The 16,918-nt window shown below is 46.0% G+C and overlaps 2 protein-coding genes across 3 annotated transcripts in view; one reads left to right on the top strand and one right to left on the bottom strand.

Annotated features, from left to right (window-relative positions):
• Window positions 1–16,918, top strand: part of MFSD10 (major facilitator superfamily domain containing 10) — a 631,579-nt gene that overhangs the window by 470,059 nt on the left and 144,602 nt on the right. The gene's annotated exons all lie outside the window — the stretch shown is intronic.
• The window catches only part of HTT (huntingtin), a 140,015-nt gene that overhangs the window by 104,599 nt on the left and 18,498 nt on the right, over window positions 1–16,918 (bottom strand). For both annotated transcript variants that reach the window (XM_032395577.1, XM_032395579.1), the window contains exons 3-8: window positions 12,780–12,900; window positions 8,322–8,381; window positions 7,871–7,950; window positions 6,075–6,213; window positions 1,399–1,540; window positions 520–698 (exon numbers count right to left, since the gene is read on the bottom strand). In XM_032395577.1, coding sequence (XP_032251468.1) covers window positions 520–698; window positions 1,399–1,540; window positions 6,075–6,213; window positions 7,871–7,950; window positions 8,322–8,381; window positions 12,780–12,900 — 721 coding nt within the window. The remainder of the gene's footprint in view (window positions 1–519; window positions 699–1,398; window positions 1,541–6,074; window positions 6,214–7,870; window positions 7,951–8,321; window positions 8,382–12,779; window positions 12,901–16,918) is intronic.

Genomic DNA, 16,918 nt, shown 5'->3' with positions numbered 1-16,918 from the left:
ATGGGGTTTCTCTGTATTGGAAAGAGAAGCTTTGACATGCTGTTCCTATACTCCAACGGACCGTGTCCCTAACTCCCTGGTGCATACCCTAGTGTACCAGACCACAGGTTCCAGGGGCAGAGACCATACCCAAAATGATCACCAATGTATCCCCAGCACCTGTCCTGGTGCCTAGCACACAGTGGGTGCTCAATAAATACTTACTGAATGGAGGAACCCATCTCTTGAGTCCTGGTTTTACAAACAGGGTAAGAGCATTCTCTGTGCCAGGCAGGAGCCTAAGGGGCATATGTAACATTCTCGGTAACCTTACGAGAGATTACCTTCGTTGTACTCTGATGTCACTGCCATCCAGAGGTCACGTGGCTAGGGGTCGTGACCCAGGATCTGAACCAGGTGGTCCAGCTGAAAAGACCAAGCTCTTAGCCCTTGGTTCTGCCGTTTCTCTTCCGTATGTTTTGATTCTTCGAATGTCCATCATATACGTACAGGCACCAGGGCAAAGCACGTGGCTCCTACCTGGATAAGCTGCTCTGTCGAGGGGGAGACTTCCAGTTCTTTCCGTGTCACCCCAAAGCTGCCTTTCAGGCTCGTGTCCTTGACCTGCTGCTGCAGCAAGGGCACCAGGTATCTCAGTGTGAGCAGCACTCCCAGAATCAGGAGGGTAGAATGTTCACCCTCAACAGGGACCAGCAAACCTGTATGGGAGCAACGAGATCTCTTCACATCATCATCTGCTGGGGGACTCAGGGCTTAATTTGTTTAAAAGAAGAGACCCAGAGTAGAACGGTGTTATGAGGTTGGTAGTGAGGCATAAAGATGGCACAAACATTACTGTGGGAAAATACACAGGTATCTCATCTTTAGGCCAAAATCTAGGAAAGGCTTTAATAACCTTTGCATCCTTAGCTGAGCAAGCCCGTTAGAGGGAGTTCGGCTGCATAGGAGCGTCAGGCCGTTCTTTCATATCAAATATCCACATGCTCCCCTCCGCCCTTGCTAGTGCTGATTTCCATAAACGAGTCCACGGACAGGAGAAACCATCGGCAGAGAACCTGCAAAGACCCCAGGCTCCGCGTCGGGCCTCAGAGCCTTACTACACTCAGAGCCCACACGCACAGCTGTGCAGTCTGCTGCATGGGGGCCAGCTGTCCTCGGGCACAGGGGCGCCCACACTTCTGCACAGAGGGGGCCCCTTGTCCTAATCGTCACAACACCCAACATGGGCTCATGGCAGCCTCAACACAGTCCCCATTCACTAGTCGGCCAGCACCAAAGGGCCTGGGCTGGGAGCTAAGGCACTGCCTGATTTTAAAAGAATTTAAAAGATGTGTCTCAGGTAAATGCTAGAGACTCCAGCACACCGTGGGGAAAATCACTCATACAACTACCTCTTACCTAAGAGCACATTTAGTAGCCAGCTATAAAAATACTGCGTCCTTCTCGAGTGCTGGCAGATGCTCACCGCTGAGCCAGCCGCCGTCCGCCGAATGGTCGGGGAGCTTGACTTCAGATTCGCTATGAAAGCCTTTAATAGAACCTAGGGCAGCAAAAATCCAAGTAGATAAAAGACAAAACTCCTAGGAAGCTTATCATGTTATTTCATAAAATTACTCCAAATTCTTACAGAGTATAGGTTATGACCAATTGGACTTCCCTACAGCTGAATAAAAGCACCCCAAATTTGGGATATTCCAAAGCAGTTTGCAGAAGGAGTCTATTTACTTCCTTACTATAAGTAAGGACTTGCTCAGTATCTATGTCCTCTACCCAAGAGTAAAAACCTGAGCCTCTAGGAAAGGTGCACCCACAGCATCTGGGTATGGGGTTAGTAAACGACGCCATGTAAAATAAAGACAGTAAAAAAAAACAAACAAACAAAACCCAAATAAGGAAGTCAAGGAGAAAAGCGCAGTAGCCGAGGACAGCCACATCCCCGCCTGAGTCGGCCTGCGGGAGTGCTGCTAACACCACCGAGAGACGCTCCCTGCTCTGGAAAGTGCTAATGAGCTGGGGCGCAGCAGCGGAGCGCCCGAGTATTTTCCTAAGGAGAGAAGACTTTGTCACAGAACCTCCAGGATAACCCAAAGTAGATCATGCTAGAATTCCAACGATGGCCATTTAAATCTTAACAAAAATATCCAAAGAATGAAAAGGCGTGGGCCGCCTGGATGGCTCGGTTGAGCGCCCAACTCTTGGTTTTCACTTAGGTCGTGATCTCCTGGTCGGGAGATTGAGCCCCTGCGTTGGGCTCCCTGCCAGTGGGGAGTTTGCTTCTCTCTCTCTCTCTCTCCCCCTCTGCTCTGCCACCCCCCCCCCCCCCATCGCAGGCACTCTCTCTCATAAATAAATCTTAAAAAAAAAAAGAAAAGGCATGACCATCTAGCTTCCTGAGTTGGGGAACTAGCTTACATAAGAACACCCATTTCCATCACTCTAAAACCCACCCTGAGCAACAATTTGGTCCCCGTTACTGTTCGGCATTCACTGAGCAAAGCTACCTGGGCTGGGGATACCGTCAGGGCACCACCACTGAGCCCTGAACCCAGGCAAACGAGCAGCACGTTAACAGACTGGCATCTGACTTATAAAGAAGCTCCTTCTTAACAGTATGGTTAGCACCAACTGGTTCTCAGAGGCTCATCCATTCTTGGTGAGCTTACAGACTAGAGCTCTGGAACCAGAAAGGCAGAGGACCAGACCCTCAGCCCCAGGATGTCCCCCACGGTTTGGGGCCTCCAGTTCCTCCTGAGAACCCAGTCAACTTACCTCAGACAAACCTTCTTAACTCTGAGAAAAGATACTGGCACCTTAAAGTAACTCGTCTGAGTGAAAACACACATACATACGTCATTGAACTAGTACGAATCATTCCGTATCAGTCCACACTTACAAGCACAGTGAAAGCTGAGCATTATTATAAACAGTGAGCCCACGGTGAACTTCAATAGTCTGGAATAATAAAACTGAATCTCAGAGTCTGAGGAGGCCTTCTCAGGTCCAGATCCCACAGTGCTGAGAAGGCAGCTGGCAGGAGGTACCCAGACCACAGGCAGGCTCTTCTCATAACGGGAAGGAAGTGTGCTAGATTTTAGGGCAGACATCTTCACTTTTCAATAAATGTGTAGGACATATTTTTAAGAGTACTTCAAAAGGGAAAAGATGTAAAATCATTTAAAGTCAAGAGTACTATAGGGGATGGAAACGGAAATTAAAATCAAAATACGCCACCAGGGCACAGTCATGAGAATGGCCATTGAAGGGGCCCGCAGCAGTGAGGTCCAGGGGGAGGCAGAGCCATGGGGCTCTCGCACGTCACGGACACAGGCGTGAGCAGGGGCAGACGCTCGGCAGCACCTACCGAAGACAAAACGCATGTCCCTGCGCCAGCGACGCCCGGTCGGACCCACGACGCAGCCTGTACCTGTGCTCCACACGACACACGCACGGGCGGGCGCAGCGGCAGCGCTCGCAGTGGCCACAAAGCAGAACCGGCCAGACGCTCGGCTACGATAAGTGATAAACCGTGGTGTGTTCGCGGAGTGGCGTGCCCCGCAAGTATAAAATCTGCATCAGTTAACACACCGATGACATGAGACTCTCACTGACTTAATGTGCAGCAACAAAGAAAATGAGACAAAAAGAATGCATACTGCACACCTCTACATCTGTCGAATTTAAGAACAGTCCCCGTGGCTTCAGAAGCCAGGTCAGCGGTCACTCCAGGGAGGAGGGGGAGCAGTGACGGGGGCGGGCACGAGGGGCCCCGGGGGCTGGCAACGCTCTCCTCCACTTCGCGACGGTTCACCAAGGGGCACAGCAGTCATTTCTGTGCTGCCTACACGTGAGTAAAACAAGCCTCAGGAGGAGTCTCAGTCTGTGACAGGTCATCCTGAGAATGAAAATACACCTGAGGTGAGGAGACTTCGGAACAAACGTGTTGGGTTGGATGTGTGAACGAACCTCTGCCACCCAGACACTCCCCTAAAATCATGTGCACAAGTTTTAAAAAGCATCGACTTACAAGGACAAAAAGAACAGGACAGGGACAAGAGCAGCGAGAGCCGTGCACAAATTCTGCAAGCTAGAAAGTAAACAAGTGACGACTGCCTACCTTGCGGCCCACAGGAAGATGCTCGCAGGTAAGCTTTTTTGGGAGTTGGGGGTGGGGGGTCTGAAGGCCACTAACAAAAGGCAAGCTCCCTCAAGCCACAGAACTGCAAGAACAGCTCGGGCTTGGGAGGCCCCAGAAACATCTGAAAGCAGCCTGTCTGCCCCTGTGCACACTGCCGGCCACTCAGCCCTGGGTCTCCTCTCACCCGGGGCAGCCCAGGACATTGCCTTCGCTTCCCACCTCCCGCAAAGACTAGGGGATAATCTCCAGAGATGTTGGCATAGCCGAGGTCAGACATGAGGCACGGACAGAAAACAGACAAATGAAGAAAAGAGTGTGCATTCTGACCGGTGAGACCGTTCGCCCCCTCTATCCCAGGATCCCAGGACAAACACAGCAGGCTTACCCTCCAAGCAGGAGAATGAGGAACCTTCCTCTAGGGATACTGACCACCTCAAGAGGAAAAGACTTACTGAGACTGACACTTATGCAGTGTCAGTGGAAAAGGAGGCTCACCATCCATTATACCTCATGAAGCCCACCATGGGACAGACCCTGCCACACACTTGCTTCCAATAAGCTTTTTAGAGTCTCACTCAAATCTAAATGGAAAACTGCCAACATAAAAGTGAATGAAGAAGTCAAAGAAAGTTGTCAAGAAAACTGTCAAAAAATATCCTCAGAAGATAAGGAGTGTATTCACGAAACAAGAAGAGGATGCCAGAAAACATAAACATTCTGAACACAAGAAGGAGCTCTTAGAAATTAAAAATACAACAGCAGGAACAAAAACTCAACATACAGATGGACATCTATAAAGTACAGAAAAAAAGAAAAGGAAAATAGAAATAAAACATAACAAAATACCATCATAATAAGGGAGTATGCCTAGGAAGGTAAAGATATGGCATCTAGAAATCAGGCATCCAACAGGAGAGCAGCAAAAATAATTCCTAGGAGGACAGCAAAGAAAAGTCCTCAGACCTAAAGAGCATCTGGACCAGACTGAGGCAAACAGAGGGAGAATTCTAGGACAAAGGACTCTGGTGGAGAAAACGAACCCAATAAATTATCTGTCATGTGAAGAATTGCATTGAGACACATTTTACAAAGCTATTTGAAGGTATGAGAAGACATAAATGGCCAAAGAATAACAAGCAAAATAAAAAGGAGGCAATTATTAAATCCCAAAAAAACAAAAAGTTCAATAAAGAAGTAGAATACAAGGACAGATCATAACTAGTTGTGACTATTACTTGGACATGATAATGTCACACTGAATACTGATATAACTATAGTAAGATGGGAGCCAGGTTAGGGTTAAATTTATCTTTCATAGTAAAAATAATTTAAAAAAAAAACCAAAACTAGCAGTACATTGCTATAATATACATGCTATATAGCTTGCTATCTAGAAATGTGGAGGGAAATACCAAAAGAAACACTAACAAAGGACTGACCCACAAAAAGGAGGAAGTCAAGAATCTATAATCCTCACACTATGTGGCAGGGTCACAACTTCTGGACATTAAAAACAAAACACAAACGTGGGTGGGGAGGTTGTTCTGCTTGTTGAGGCACAGAACAAACAGGAAGGCAAGTGGTCCCCACCAGCTACAAGGCCATCATCACTGGGCTTTCTCCTGCCTGCACTCCTGGGACAGTCACCTCTCCCAAGTTAGGTTAAAGAGTCAGTCTAATACACCAAAAATCAATCTGTTCTGGAAAATCACCTTTTGAATTTGCATCTATATACCCTCTCCCTACTTAACTCTTCACCGCATGATAAGAAAGCGGAAGTAGAAAGAAGCTCTTAGTGTGCCTCAAAATAATTAAAAAGATTTTCATCTAAATCATGAAGCAGTATAACCCAAGAAGCACTCCCAAATGACCGCCTGTCCAAAAGCCCTAACTGCCCACAAGACTCATTCATGTTTGTGACTTGAGGTAATAATCATACCTTAATTTCATTGTCATTTGCAAAATTGCCAAAAGAAGCCATAATTTTGGGTACAGCTGCAGCCAAGGTCTCCTGAACAGATTCCTCAGGTCTCTTGCTTATTCGAGTCAGGCAAGGCAAAAGGTTTACCAAGTAAGGCCTGCACATGTGAAAGGAACAGGAGTTATTCTTCCAGGTCTACTTTAGCGAGAAACATAAGCAATTATTTAGTACCTGTTAGGGAAGAGCCAGTTTTTATATGCATTAACAGTCCTTAACAGAAAGTAGACAAATCTCAGCAAAAAGAACTGGAGGGCTAAAATGCAGACCAACTTCTAATGTGGGAGACACTTATCTTTCATTTCTCCTATGATCACAGAGGACTCTCAAAAGCTTGTTTTAAAAACTATTTGTGGTAAATTATAATAGTAAAATATTCATATTTTAAATTAGAAAACGATAGATAAGAAAACACCAGTTAAAAAAAGAAATGAAAAAGTTTTCTTGAAAAAGGAGCGTTACAAGGAAATATTTTTAAGTGTTCAAACTAAATAAGGCCTTAGCGATAAGACCGGGCCCTCCAGAGAGGAAGCGCAGACAGTGCAGGACGCAGGGGAAGCCAGTCACTGGGCAGAAGGCTGAAACCACATGAGCCCCCTCAACAAACACGGGACTAACGTGACAGGCGCCTTCTCTTGGCGGAGACAAGCAGGTCTTCACCTGGGACTATAGCAGGAAAGCTAGGCTGGCTTAAGGAGATGACTATTTTGCCAGAAAAAAAATAAACCAGGCATGACGAGCAAGAGAACCTGCCTGACTTTTTGAAGAAGCAAAATCAGGCCAATGAGTCAACTGAGAGTGTCTGAGATGATGGTGGCCACTGGAGGCAAGATCTCCCTGGGTAAGGAGTCTGGATTTTATCTGAACAGCTCTGGGAAATGAGTAAAAAGTTTAAGTAAGGGAATGACGTGACCCAATCACATTTTTTAAGGTCACTCTGGCTGCTATGTGGAGAACTTGGGATGTGCTGTTTCAGAAGTATAACAAAATTTTCAAAATAAGGATAGTAAAAGAAAAAGGTTATATAAAAAGAAGTTTCCTTAGTGATGTATCTCTATGGCAGCCACTTAAGATTCTTATTAAACTCAAACTCAGTGTGATAAATCACTGTTTCTTTTTAACAGTGAGAGTTTCAGCCCCTCCACCTATATGTTTACTATGTGTTCCTCAGGGACACAGCCAAGGGTCTATGGATATCAGTTTTGCCGGTTAAGGAGAAGGAAGGCACAGATGAAAACTGGGGTCTTCTTCTGATTCTCAATCCACTGAGGACAAACTGTTCCCACCAGTCAAACTTTATTCACAGTTTAATAGTCATAGTTTTAACTCATGTGAGAGACAAAGGCACACTGTTCTATAAGCAACAATGAGCCTGGTTCTCAACTTTCGACCATGTGACAAGTATCTTTTCAGCAACCAGCACGTGCAGACACGGCTCTCAGGGCCAGGCTGCAGCAGAGGACAGACAGGGAAGACCCCCGCTATCAGGGGCACACACCTCTGTCTCTTGGGGAGGGGGGCCAACAGAAAATGAACAAGCACACTGACAGTGTCCCCGAGTATTACTGAGAGCGAGAAGTGCTACAAAAGGAAGACAAGCCAAGAAACCCCGACTGCGACTTGGGGGGCAGAGGCTGACAGCGTTAGAGCTCAGGGAAGACCTCTGAGCCAGTGACACCAGAGCCGAGAGGGAAAGAAGCCACAGGCGCCGGCTCCCACCAACAGACAGTAGTGATAATCCAGAGCGCACAACTTACCTGCACTTCTGAGGCCGGACCAGGTGGGCCAGCTCAGCAAACCTCCACAAGGCGGCGCGCAGGCTCCGGGGAGCACCGTTCTGAGTGGGTTGAGAGTGGTGAGTTACATTTAAGAGTCACGCACGCTACTCCAAAAGGACTTCATAGAAACAAGAGCATTTATGTGATTACTTATTTCTATTTTTAGATACAAGGCCACGTAAACATGTAACTGCTGCAGAAGCATCATGGTCTCAGGGCTTCAATTACAAAGACAGAAAACTTAATTCCCATCCCATCTCATAAATATGAAGAGGAACCTTATGAAGAAAAATAAAGCAGTGAAGTCTACTTTACCAACAGCATTTCCGTCTAACATTCACACTTAGTAAATAAAAGACAAGATTTCATATACACTGCTCAATCCAGGGAAGCAGTACCATTTGCTCAATAACAGAAAATCAAAGCCTACCTTTTTGATTTCCTTATAGAGTTCTAACTGTAGCCTCGGAAGATTGGAGTCCATCAGGGCCTGCAACAAAACACAAGAGAGCCGTTCATGTAAGACTCACTCCACCAGCCCGGGAGAAAACTAAAAGGCAACTAAAATTTCAACTTGGGGGCAAAGTGGAATGTAGCAGCAACTAAACTAAGAACCTGCTCATTAAGAAAGAAGCACATAGGGCGCCTGGGTGGCTCAGTTGGTTAAGCGACTGCCTTCGGCTCAGGTCATGATCCTGGGGTCCTGGGATCGAGTCCCACATCAGGCTCCCCCTGCTCTGCGGGGAGCCTGCTTCTCCCTCTGCCTCTGCCTGCCACTCCCCCTGCTTGTGCTCTCTCTCTGTCAAATAAATAAATAAAATCTTTTTAAAAATAAATAAATAAATAAATAAATAAATAAATAAAATAAAAAAGAAAGAAGCACATATATACAGGAAGTCACCGAATAAACTAGACACAGGTCACTCACTTGAATAAAAAAACAGAAGGGAAAGAATTTAACTTGATGTACAATCAAATACCACATGATATTTAAATCCAATGGTAGATGGTTCAAATTCATTCTAATGCTCTTATATTAAAGCTTTAATACACAATGAGAGGAGAAAACACCTGAAAGGTTTCCTTCTTCATTAAAGTGCACGCTGCTAGATGGCCCAACATTAACAATGGCCTGAAGTCTGTGATGCTAGCAAGGCAGTGAGCATACTTTTAAGACCAGAGACCCTCGCTCCGGCGGGCAGAGCCCCCGTCCTTTCTGAAGGTTCTCCCTCGAGGCACGGATGTTCCCAGCCCCGTGGCTCAGAACCCGAAGGAGGGCGAGGAGCCTCGTGCTCCTCACAACACCTTCCTTGCCCCATCCCCGCTCACTTATGGACCAAACCAAAACTAACAGCCACCAGGCCAACTTCAACCCAGTAAGAACGGCCAGAGGCAACCACCACCAGAGGCAGAGTCCATGTTAGGGAGGGCTTCTCAAGATGGAAGGAAGGGAAAGGAAAGGTTCCTAGCCCCCACTCTCGCCCGTGGGAACCCTCTCCTCTGAAATGGTACTGCCAATGGACTGTCCACCAAGGAGAGAGGAAAGACGTAACCAAGCCTCAAACCAAGCTTCTTTCATGTGATATAGGGCTTATGACGTCTACAACCTGAGCTGCTCTTAGCAACTCACATGGGTTCACCTACTGGTTCAGTGAGCTGGAAAATCAAAAGCAGAGTCATATTTGGGGAGCTTCTGAAGTATAACAGTATCTCAGAAATTTGTAAATCCTAACTCCTCCATTTCAGTTTGTACTAAATCTGTAAGCAAGCACACCAAAACGAACAAACATATAGTAAGATGCTACTTTGCAAATAAAACCAGAAGCCACATCCAAGTGTTATTTCACTTTGTTTTATAAACTAATCTCAAACTTACTTTATAACAAGAGAAAACTAAACCTCAAACCCCTAATAATAGCACAGAATCGGGGTTCCCAGTCACTGGGTAATGGCAATCCAACCCCTCCCTGCTCCTAAATCTTTTCCTCACCAAAGTGGACATACCCACTCAGCTGCCAAATCAAGCCCATGACAGCCCACCTCCGCCTCCTCGCTCCCACTCCCAGGGCCACCGTCCTGGCTCAGACCTCACTCTCCCAGGCCTGGACTACTCTGCCTCCCATGTGGATTCTCGGTACGCAGGTCCTTCTCTACTCCAAGGCAGGCCACACAGTCACCAGGTTACTCTTCCTAAATAAAGCACTCCACTGACCACATCAAAAATCTTTGAGAGCTCCTCACTGTTTACCAAATAAAGGACAAACCTCCCTGAATTGACCCTCAATGCCTCCCATTCTCTGAGGGCACACACCGGAGCCACCCTCCTCTGTGAGCCTGCAGAGGCTTCCTGGAGCCCCGGAGAGGCAGGGTGCTGCACTGTTTAAGAGGGCCCCTAATCTCCTCACTCACCTACTAGCCACCACCTCCAGGAAGCCTTTTCTGCCTTCCCAGACAGAAGATACCTCAGTCTCCAGAGTGCCATGATGACTTGTCAGCATCTCTCAGAACTTAGAGTTTGTGCCATGTATTGAGTGATTTCTGTACAAACGTGCTTCCCCACCTGAGACCGTAAATTACATGAGGCAGGAGCACGCTGTCAGGCTGAATCAGATCCCCACTGCATTTTCCTATATAAATGAAAAGCAACATGTCCCATTTGCTTGGGCTATGAGTCTGGTCTCATCAGAAGCATATAACAACACTCAAAAGAAGACAAAAGTCTAGGACCTGACTCCCAAGTGACCATGTCTGTATTCCTGCCCCTGCCTGACATCCCAGCCAAGGGCCATCCACACTCTCCCAAGCCTGTCCTTCCTCTGCCACAATGAAAGCAAATCTAGCCAGACCCTGATCTGGCTCCAGCCTGCTGAACCTGAAGACTAGAGCATCTGAGGAAGCACAGATCTAAGTATAGCTAAAGCCCACCATGCCCACCTTCAAGCAGGAAAAAGAGGTCGAGACTGACCTCATCTTCACGTCTGGGACCATAACAGGAGAAAGTAGAATCTCTGCACTGGGAGGCCTGACACAGAGGAAACAGGACAGGAGATGGCCAGAAAGACAACCCAGGCCTTAGGTTACGACCCAGGGTCACGGCCAACAACCACCACACATATACCAAGCTATTCAGTCCAGCAGTTCTTGGAAATAGGTCACTAAAGAAGACAGGCTTAGGGGTGCCTGGGTGGCTCAGTCGTTAAGCATCTGCCTTCAGCTCAGGTCATGATCTCAGGGTCCTGGGATCGAGCCCCGCATCAGGATCCCTGCTCAGCGGGGAGTCTGTTTCTCCCTCTGCCTCTATCTGCCGCTCCACCTGCTTGTGCTCTGTCTCTCTGTCAAATAAATAAATAAAATCTTTAAAAATAAATTAATTATTTAATTAAATCTCATTATTAATAATACCTGTTACCACTTGGAGGACCAGTGAGTGGCCAGGATGGTGCTAAGCACATCACCGCCTTTGATCCTCACACACACGCTCACACACACCACCAAACTTTGTCTGATTCCCTTTGTAGGTAAGGAAACATAGGCTCACAGAATTAAATACATTTCCCAAAGTTGTTCGGTTAGTAGGGGACAGAGGCAGATTCAAACACAGGTCCCCTTGACTCCAAAATCCACGTATGCTCTACCTGCCTGGCAGAGGGCCTCAATCTCCTTGAACGTAGCAGGAGGGGGTGATCCTCTTTCTGAAGAAGGCTGGGCCCATGAAAGAGAAAGGAAGGGTAACTGCTTGGCCAATGTAAAATGTGACCACTGCCCAGAGAAAGCCCTGAGAAGGACTCCAAAGAACAGTTTCTTTATTGAGATCCCAACGAGAAGGGAAATATTCAACTGATCTACATTAGCTTGTAGTCCTTGGTTTATCCGGCCAAATGAGGAAAAAGCCTGCAAGGAAAATGAAGAGATGTGGGCTCTTCTCCAAGACTTATGTAAATTTCAGGGGTGGAATTGGAAGCTGCAGGGGAAAAATAAGAAAACTAGAAAGGTCCAATAAACAAGGATCCCTGCAGAGAAAGAAACAAGGAAAAACGTCCGGAGAGACTTACAGCGCTAACCACAGAGCCGGCGCACCGACAGCGGGAGTGCTATCTGAGTCTGCACACACAACCCAAAAGGCCCAGTCACCAACGCAAAGTGGCCTAGAAGAAGGTGACCAGGATGCGCTGGGGACACAAAGTAGGAGAAGGGCAGAATGAGAAAAACAAGGACAGTTTTCCAATACAGTAAGAATTATGGAAGAAGGCCTTTATCTTCAAGGGCAGTAGAAAACAGGAGCTTAAAGCTCTGGTGGTCTTGGCCACAAAGTCAGCCTCTCTCAGTGGTGTCCTCTCTCCACCCGCAGCTCGCCTGTGGCCCAAGCGCTTTGGCCTTCTGGCTCTGCCGTCCTTCCCTGGGAACTCCTTCCGCCCAGCCCCGCCACACCAGCCCCAGCTAGCCTGTTACAGAAGCCCCGTCTCCTGAGCAGGTCTCCGCAGGGGCAGGGAAAGCAGACGAAGGAAGAGGGGCTAGAGACACCACAGAGAAACCACAGATGGATTCCATTTACCCGTCCCCTGCCTCCCCAGGGCCTCGTGGCTGCTCTAGGCTCTGCCCAAACAAAAGTTGGTGCCTTAGTGACATCTTCCCCAAGAACACCCAGGGCCACCAGCAGTGCCCACGTGACCTATGCACTGCACAGGCTTCTGGGGAACGCACTGCCTTCTGATTGAGCAGGGGTAGCAAGTACGCGGGCAGATACGAGAGCACCGCCAAAGCACACACCAAATGCAACAAGCACAAACATCCAGAGGGACTGTGCCACTTAAAACAGAAGAAAGTTAAGTTACAGCTTCTTCTCTCAGCCACAAGTCCTGCTCGGAGAGCACGGCTCACAGGGTCTTACTTTTATGACTCTGTTGAGGCACTCGTCAGCCACCATCCGGACATCCGACTCTGCATCATCACTGCACAGCAGAAAAAGTTCCATAGCGATGCCCAGAAGTTTCTGAAATTCTGGAGAATTTCTACGTAAAAAAAAGAGAGAGAGAGAGGGAGAAACTGTCACAGCCAAGAGGAACCTACGAAGACGTGACACCGAAATGCAATGAGGTATCTGGGATCCTATATGGGATTCTGGAACAGAAAAGCAACATTACATAAAAATGAAGGTTAATAAGTAATTAATACTGATTCATTAATTGTGAAAAACATACCACAGTAATATAAGATGCTAATAATTGGGGTAACTGGATGTGGGGTATAGGGGGACTCTCTATACTGTCTTCACAATTTTTCTGTAAATCTAAAACTATTCTAAAATGTAAAAGCTTATTTAAAAAAAGAGATTGTACTTGCAACACAATTTCATTTTTTTAAAGGTTTCGTTAAAAAAATCTTAAAAAGAACTGTTTTATATGTAATGAAACTCAATAAAATAAAAAAAGAGGGGAAAAAAGACACTGCTTCACTCCCAGATAGCCATCTGCTCTCTGCCAACAGGTTACTTTTACTCTTACTTACAATATGCTTGGAATCCTGAACACAGTATACCAATATAACTTTTTCACTCCTTTTAAATCTTGCTTTCGATGTGTTCCAAAGCATAACCATATCACATTGCAGACTACACACGATCACGGCCAGGCTGTGGTTTTGTTCCTCTAGCTCAGTCCTACAAAGACTAGAGTCTATGTAATGCTTGCAAGTGATCTTACAATGTTTGACTGAGAGAGCCTGTCTGGGCTGTCACGATCCATGTGGTTGAACACTGTCGAGACAGAAACAGGCTGATGGGCCACGTTCGAGGAACTGATTTCACAGCACCATGAAAACTGCAAGTCAGTAATATGGCCCCTGTATAATGCTGTTATTTTTGAAACCTCAGGCGCTTGGGTGGCTCAGTCGTTAAGGATCTGCCTTCAGCTCAGGTCATGATCCCAGCGTCCTGGGATGGAGCCCCGCATCGGGCTCCCTGCTCCGCGGGAAGCCTGCTTCTCCCTCTCCCACTCCCCCTGCTTGTGTTCCCTCTCTTGCTGTGTCTCTCTCTGTCAAATAAATAAATAAATTCTTTAAAAAAAAAAATCCAACTGCTGTTTCATGATCTCAACCTGGAATACTCTGAAATGGAGGTCCTCCCCCTTTCCCACTACATCCTAATTCCTACCAATGGTCAGAAGAGCCACAAGCCTAAGAGAACCAAAGGACCACCTTAGCAACGATCGACAAATACAAGCAAGAAACAAAACACCCAGCAGCACGTCACACCTCCCACAAGCAGGAAAGGCCTCTCAGATGCGGGTAGAGCATTCAAATGCCACCCCAAGCAGCGCTTGGCTACGGAACCACAGCGTGAGCTACATGTCTGATTTTATGCTTTCTAATGGATACATCAAAAATAAAAAGAAACAGGTAAAATTAATTTTAATAATATATTTCATTTAGGGACGCCTGGGTAGCTCAGTGGTTAAGCGTCTGCCTTCTGCTCAGGTCATGATCCCAGCATCCTGGGATCGAGTCCGGCACTGGCTCCCTGCTCAGTGGGGAGTCTGCCTCTCCCTCTGCCTGCAGCTTTCCCTGCTTGTGCGCATGCTCTCTCTCTGACAAATAAATAAATAAGTTCTTTAAAAAATAATATTTCATTTAATCCAATATATCCAAAATATGATATTTCAACATTTAATCAATATGAAGAAATTATTGATATACATAACAATCTTTTTCACAGTACATCTCAACTCAAACACAAAATTTTCATCAGCAATATGTTATCTGTGTTTAGACTTGATAAAACCCACAGATAAAAGAAGGTTCACTTGCAAGTAATAAATAAGTTCTGAAGATCTAATGCACAACATAGTGACTATAATCAATAATACTGTATTATGAACTTCAAAGTTGCTAAGAGACCGGATCTTAACTGCTGTCACCACAGGACAGAAACAGTAACTATGTGACTTGATAAGGGTCAGCTAAGACTACTGTGGCAATCAGACTGCAGTGCAGACACGCATCAAACCAACACTCTGTACACTGCAAATTTAGGTCATAGGTCAGCCCCGTCTCAATTAAAAGAAAAAAGTAGGTTCATATACCATTTCTAACCATGCTTAAAAGTTCTCCAATAACTAGATTGAATATTGATTTTTAAATTTTATTAATAAAACTGATACAGGACTAATGAGGTGACAGATTTCTTCCTGAGAGAGCTTTAGAAATGTCTTTCATGTCTGTCCATGTCACCTAAATTGTCAAATTTACTGCACAAAGTTGTTCCTAATACTCCCTTATAATCCTGTTAGTATCTACAGAACCCATACTAAACTCATCTCCCTCCCTCCAGACACTTGTGTGACTCCACTCTTTCTTGCCTGGTCGGTCTGACGAATCTTACGGACGCTCTCAAAGAACTCACTTCCGGCTTTATTGAGCTTCTATAGACTTCTCTGTTTTCTATAACTTCTGCTCTTATCTTTATGTCCATTCTTCTGCTAAATTTGGGTTTCATCTGCTCTTGTTTATCAAGTTTCCTGAGATGGAAGCGGAGGTCACTGATTTGAGAACTTTCTTTTTTTTCTACGACAGGCACCGAGGGCTATAACCCTCCCTTGGATACCTCACCTTTCGAAATCCTTTGTTTTTATTTTCGGTCAATTCAGAATACTTTCAGATTTCCCCTTTGACTTTGTCTGTGACCCATGGGTCATGTGGAAATGTGTTACTTGTGTTCCAGACTATCTTTCTGGAACAGATTCCAATTCAATGCCATCGAGGTCAGAAAGCATACTTGTATGAATCCTTTTACATTTAGAGACCTGTTGTATGGCTCAGCATGTGGTCTCTCTTGGCAAGTGTGCTGTGAGCATCTGAGAAGAGCGTGTCTTCTGTTGTTCTGGGTGGAGTGTCTATAAATGCCAACCAGGCCACAGGGGTGGGTACTGTTGTTCAAGTCTTCCAGATCCAGATTTTATGTCTACTGCTCTAAGAATGTTTGAGAGAGGCTACTGAAATTGGACTATAATTGTGGATTTGTCTGTTTCTCCTTGCAGTTCAATCAAGTTCTGCTTCATGTATTTTTGAAGCTCTGTACTTAGCTACTTAAACATTTAGGGCTGCTATGCCCCCTTGATGAACTGATGCCTTTATCATTATAAAAGTGACCATCCTATTTCTGGTAATAGCTTTTGTTTAAAATCCACTGTCTGGTATTAACACAAGCACCCTGGCTTCCCTCTGATCAGTGCTAGCATGGTCAGCCTTTTTATTTTTCACTTTTAAGCTATTTGCACCTTTATACTGAAAATGGGTTTACTGTAGGCAGGATATATGAGGTTTTGGTTTCTCATCAGATCTGAAGAAACCTGTCTCTTCTGTTTAATGTCATTATTGACGTTAAGTAGATTTAAATCTACCATCACACTATTTCTTTCCTTCTTACCCCAGGTGCTCTTTATTTGCCTTTTTCCCTTTTTCTGCTTTCTTTTGGGTTGAGTATTGTTATGACCCCATTTTATCTCCTTTTTTGGTTTATTAGCTATAACTCTTTGTTGTGCTTTCAACTGTTGCCTTGCTCACAGGATACATCTTTAACTTATTCCATCCGCCTTAACGGCGTTACAGCACTTCACATACAACATGAGAAACTGACAGCAGTACTGGGCTCGTTTCCTGGGGCTGCTGTAACCGACTACTAGAAACCAGGTGGATGAAAACCACAGGTGTTCATCCTCTCGCTGTTCTGGAGGCCAGAAGGCCCAAATCAGTATCACTGGGCCAAACATCAAGGTACTTCCCTCGAGAGACTGCAAAGGAGAAGGGCTCCTTGCCTCTTCCAGTGTGGAGGTGGCCAGCACCCTCGGCCTGTGGCCTGATCTCCAAGCCTGTCTCTGCTCCATCTTCACATTGCCGCACACACGCTTGTGTGTGTGCACGTGTATGTGCATGTGTGTGTATGTGTCTGTGTGTATGTGTGTCGTGTATGTGGTGTGTGTGGTATGTATCTGTGTGATGTGGGGAGTGTGTGTGTGGTGTGTGTGTGGTGGGGGG

This window comes from Phoca vitulina, unplaced genomic scaffold (genome assembly GCF_004348235.1).
Source record: "Phoca vitulina isolate PV1807 unplaced genomic scaffold, GSC_HSeal_1.0 scaffold85, whole genome shotgun sequence".
NCBI classification, from domain to species: Eukaryota; Metazoa; Chordata; class Mammalia; order Carnivora; family Phocidae; genus Phoca; species Phoca vitulina.
This window is presented reverse-complemented; position numbering and strand designations above follow the sequence as displayed.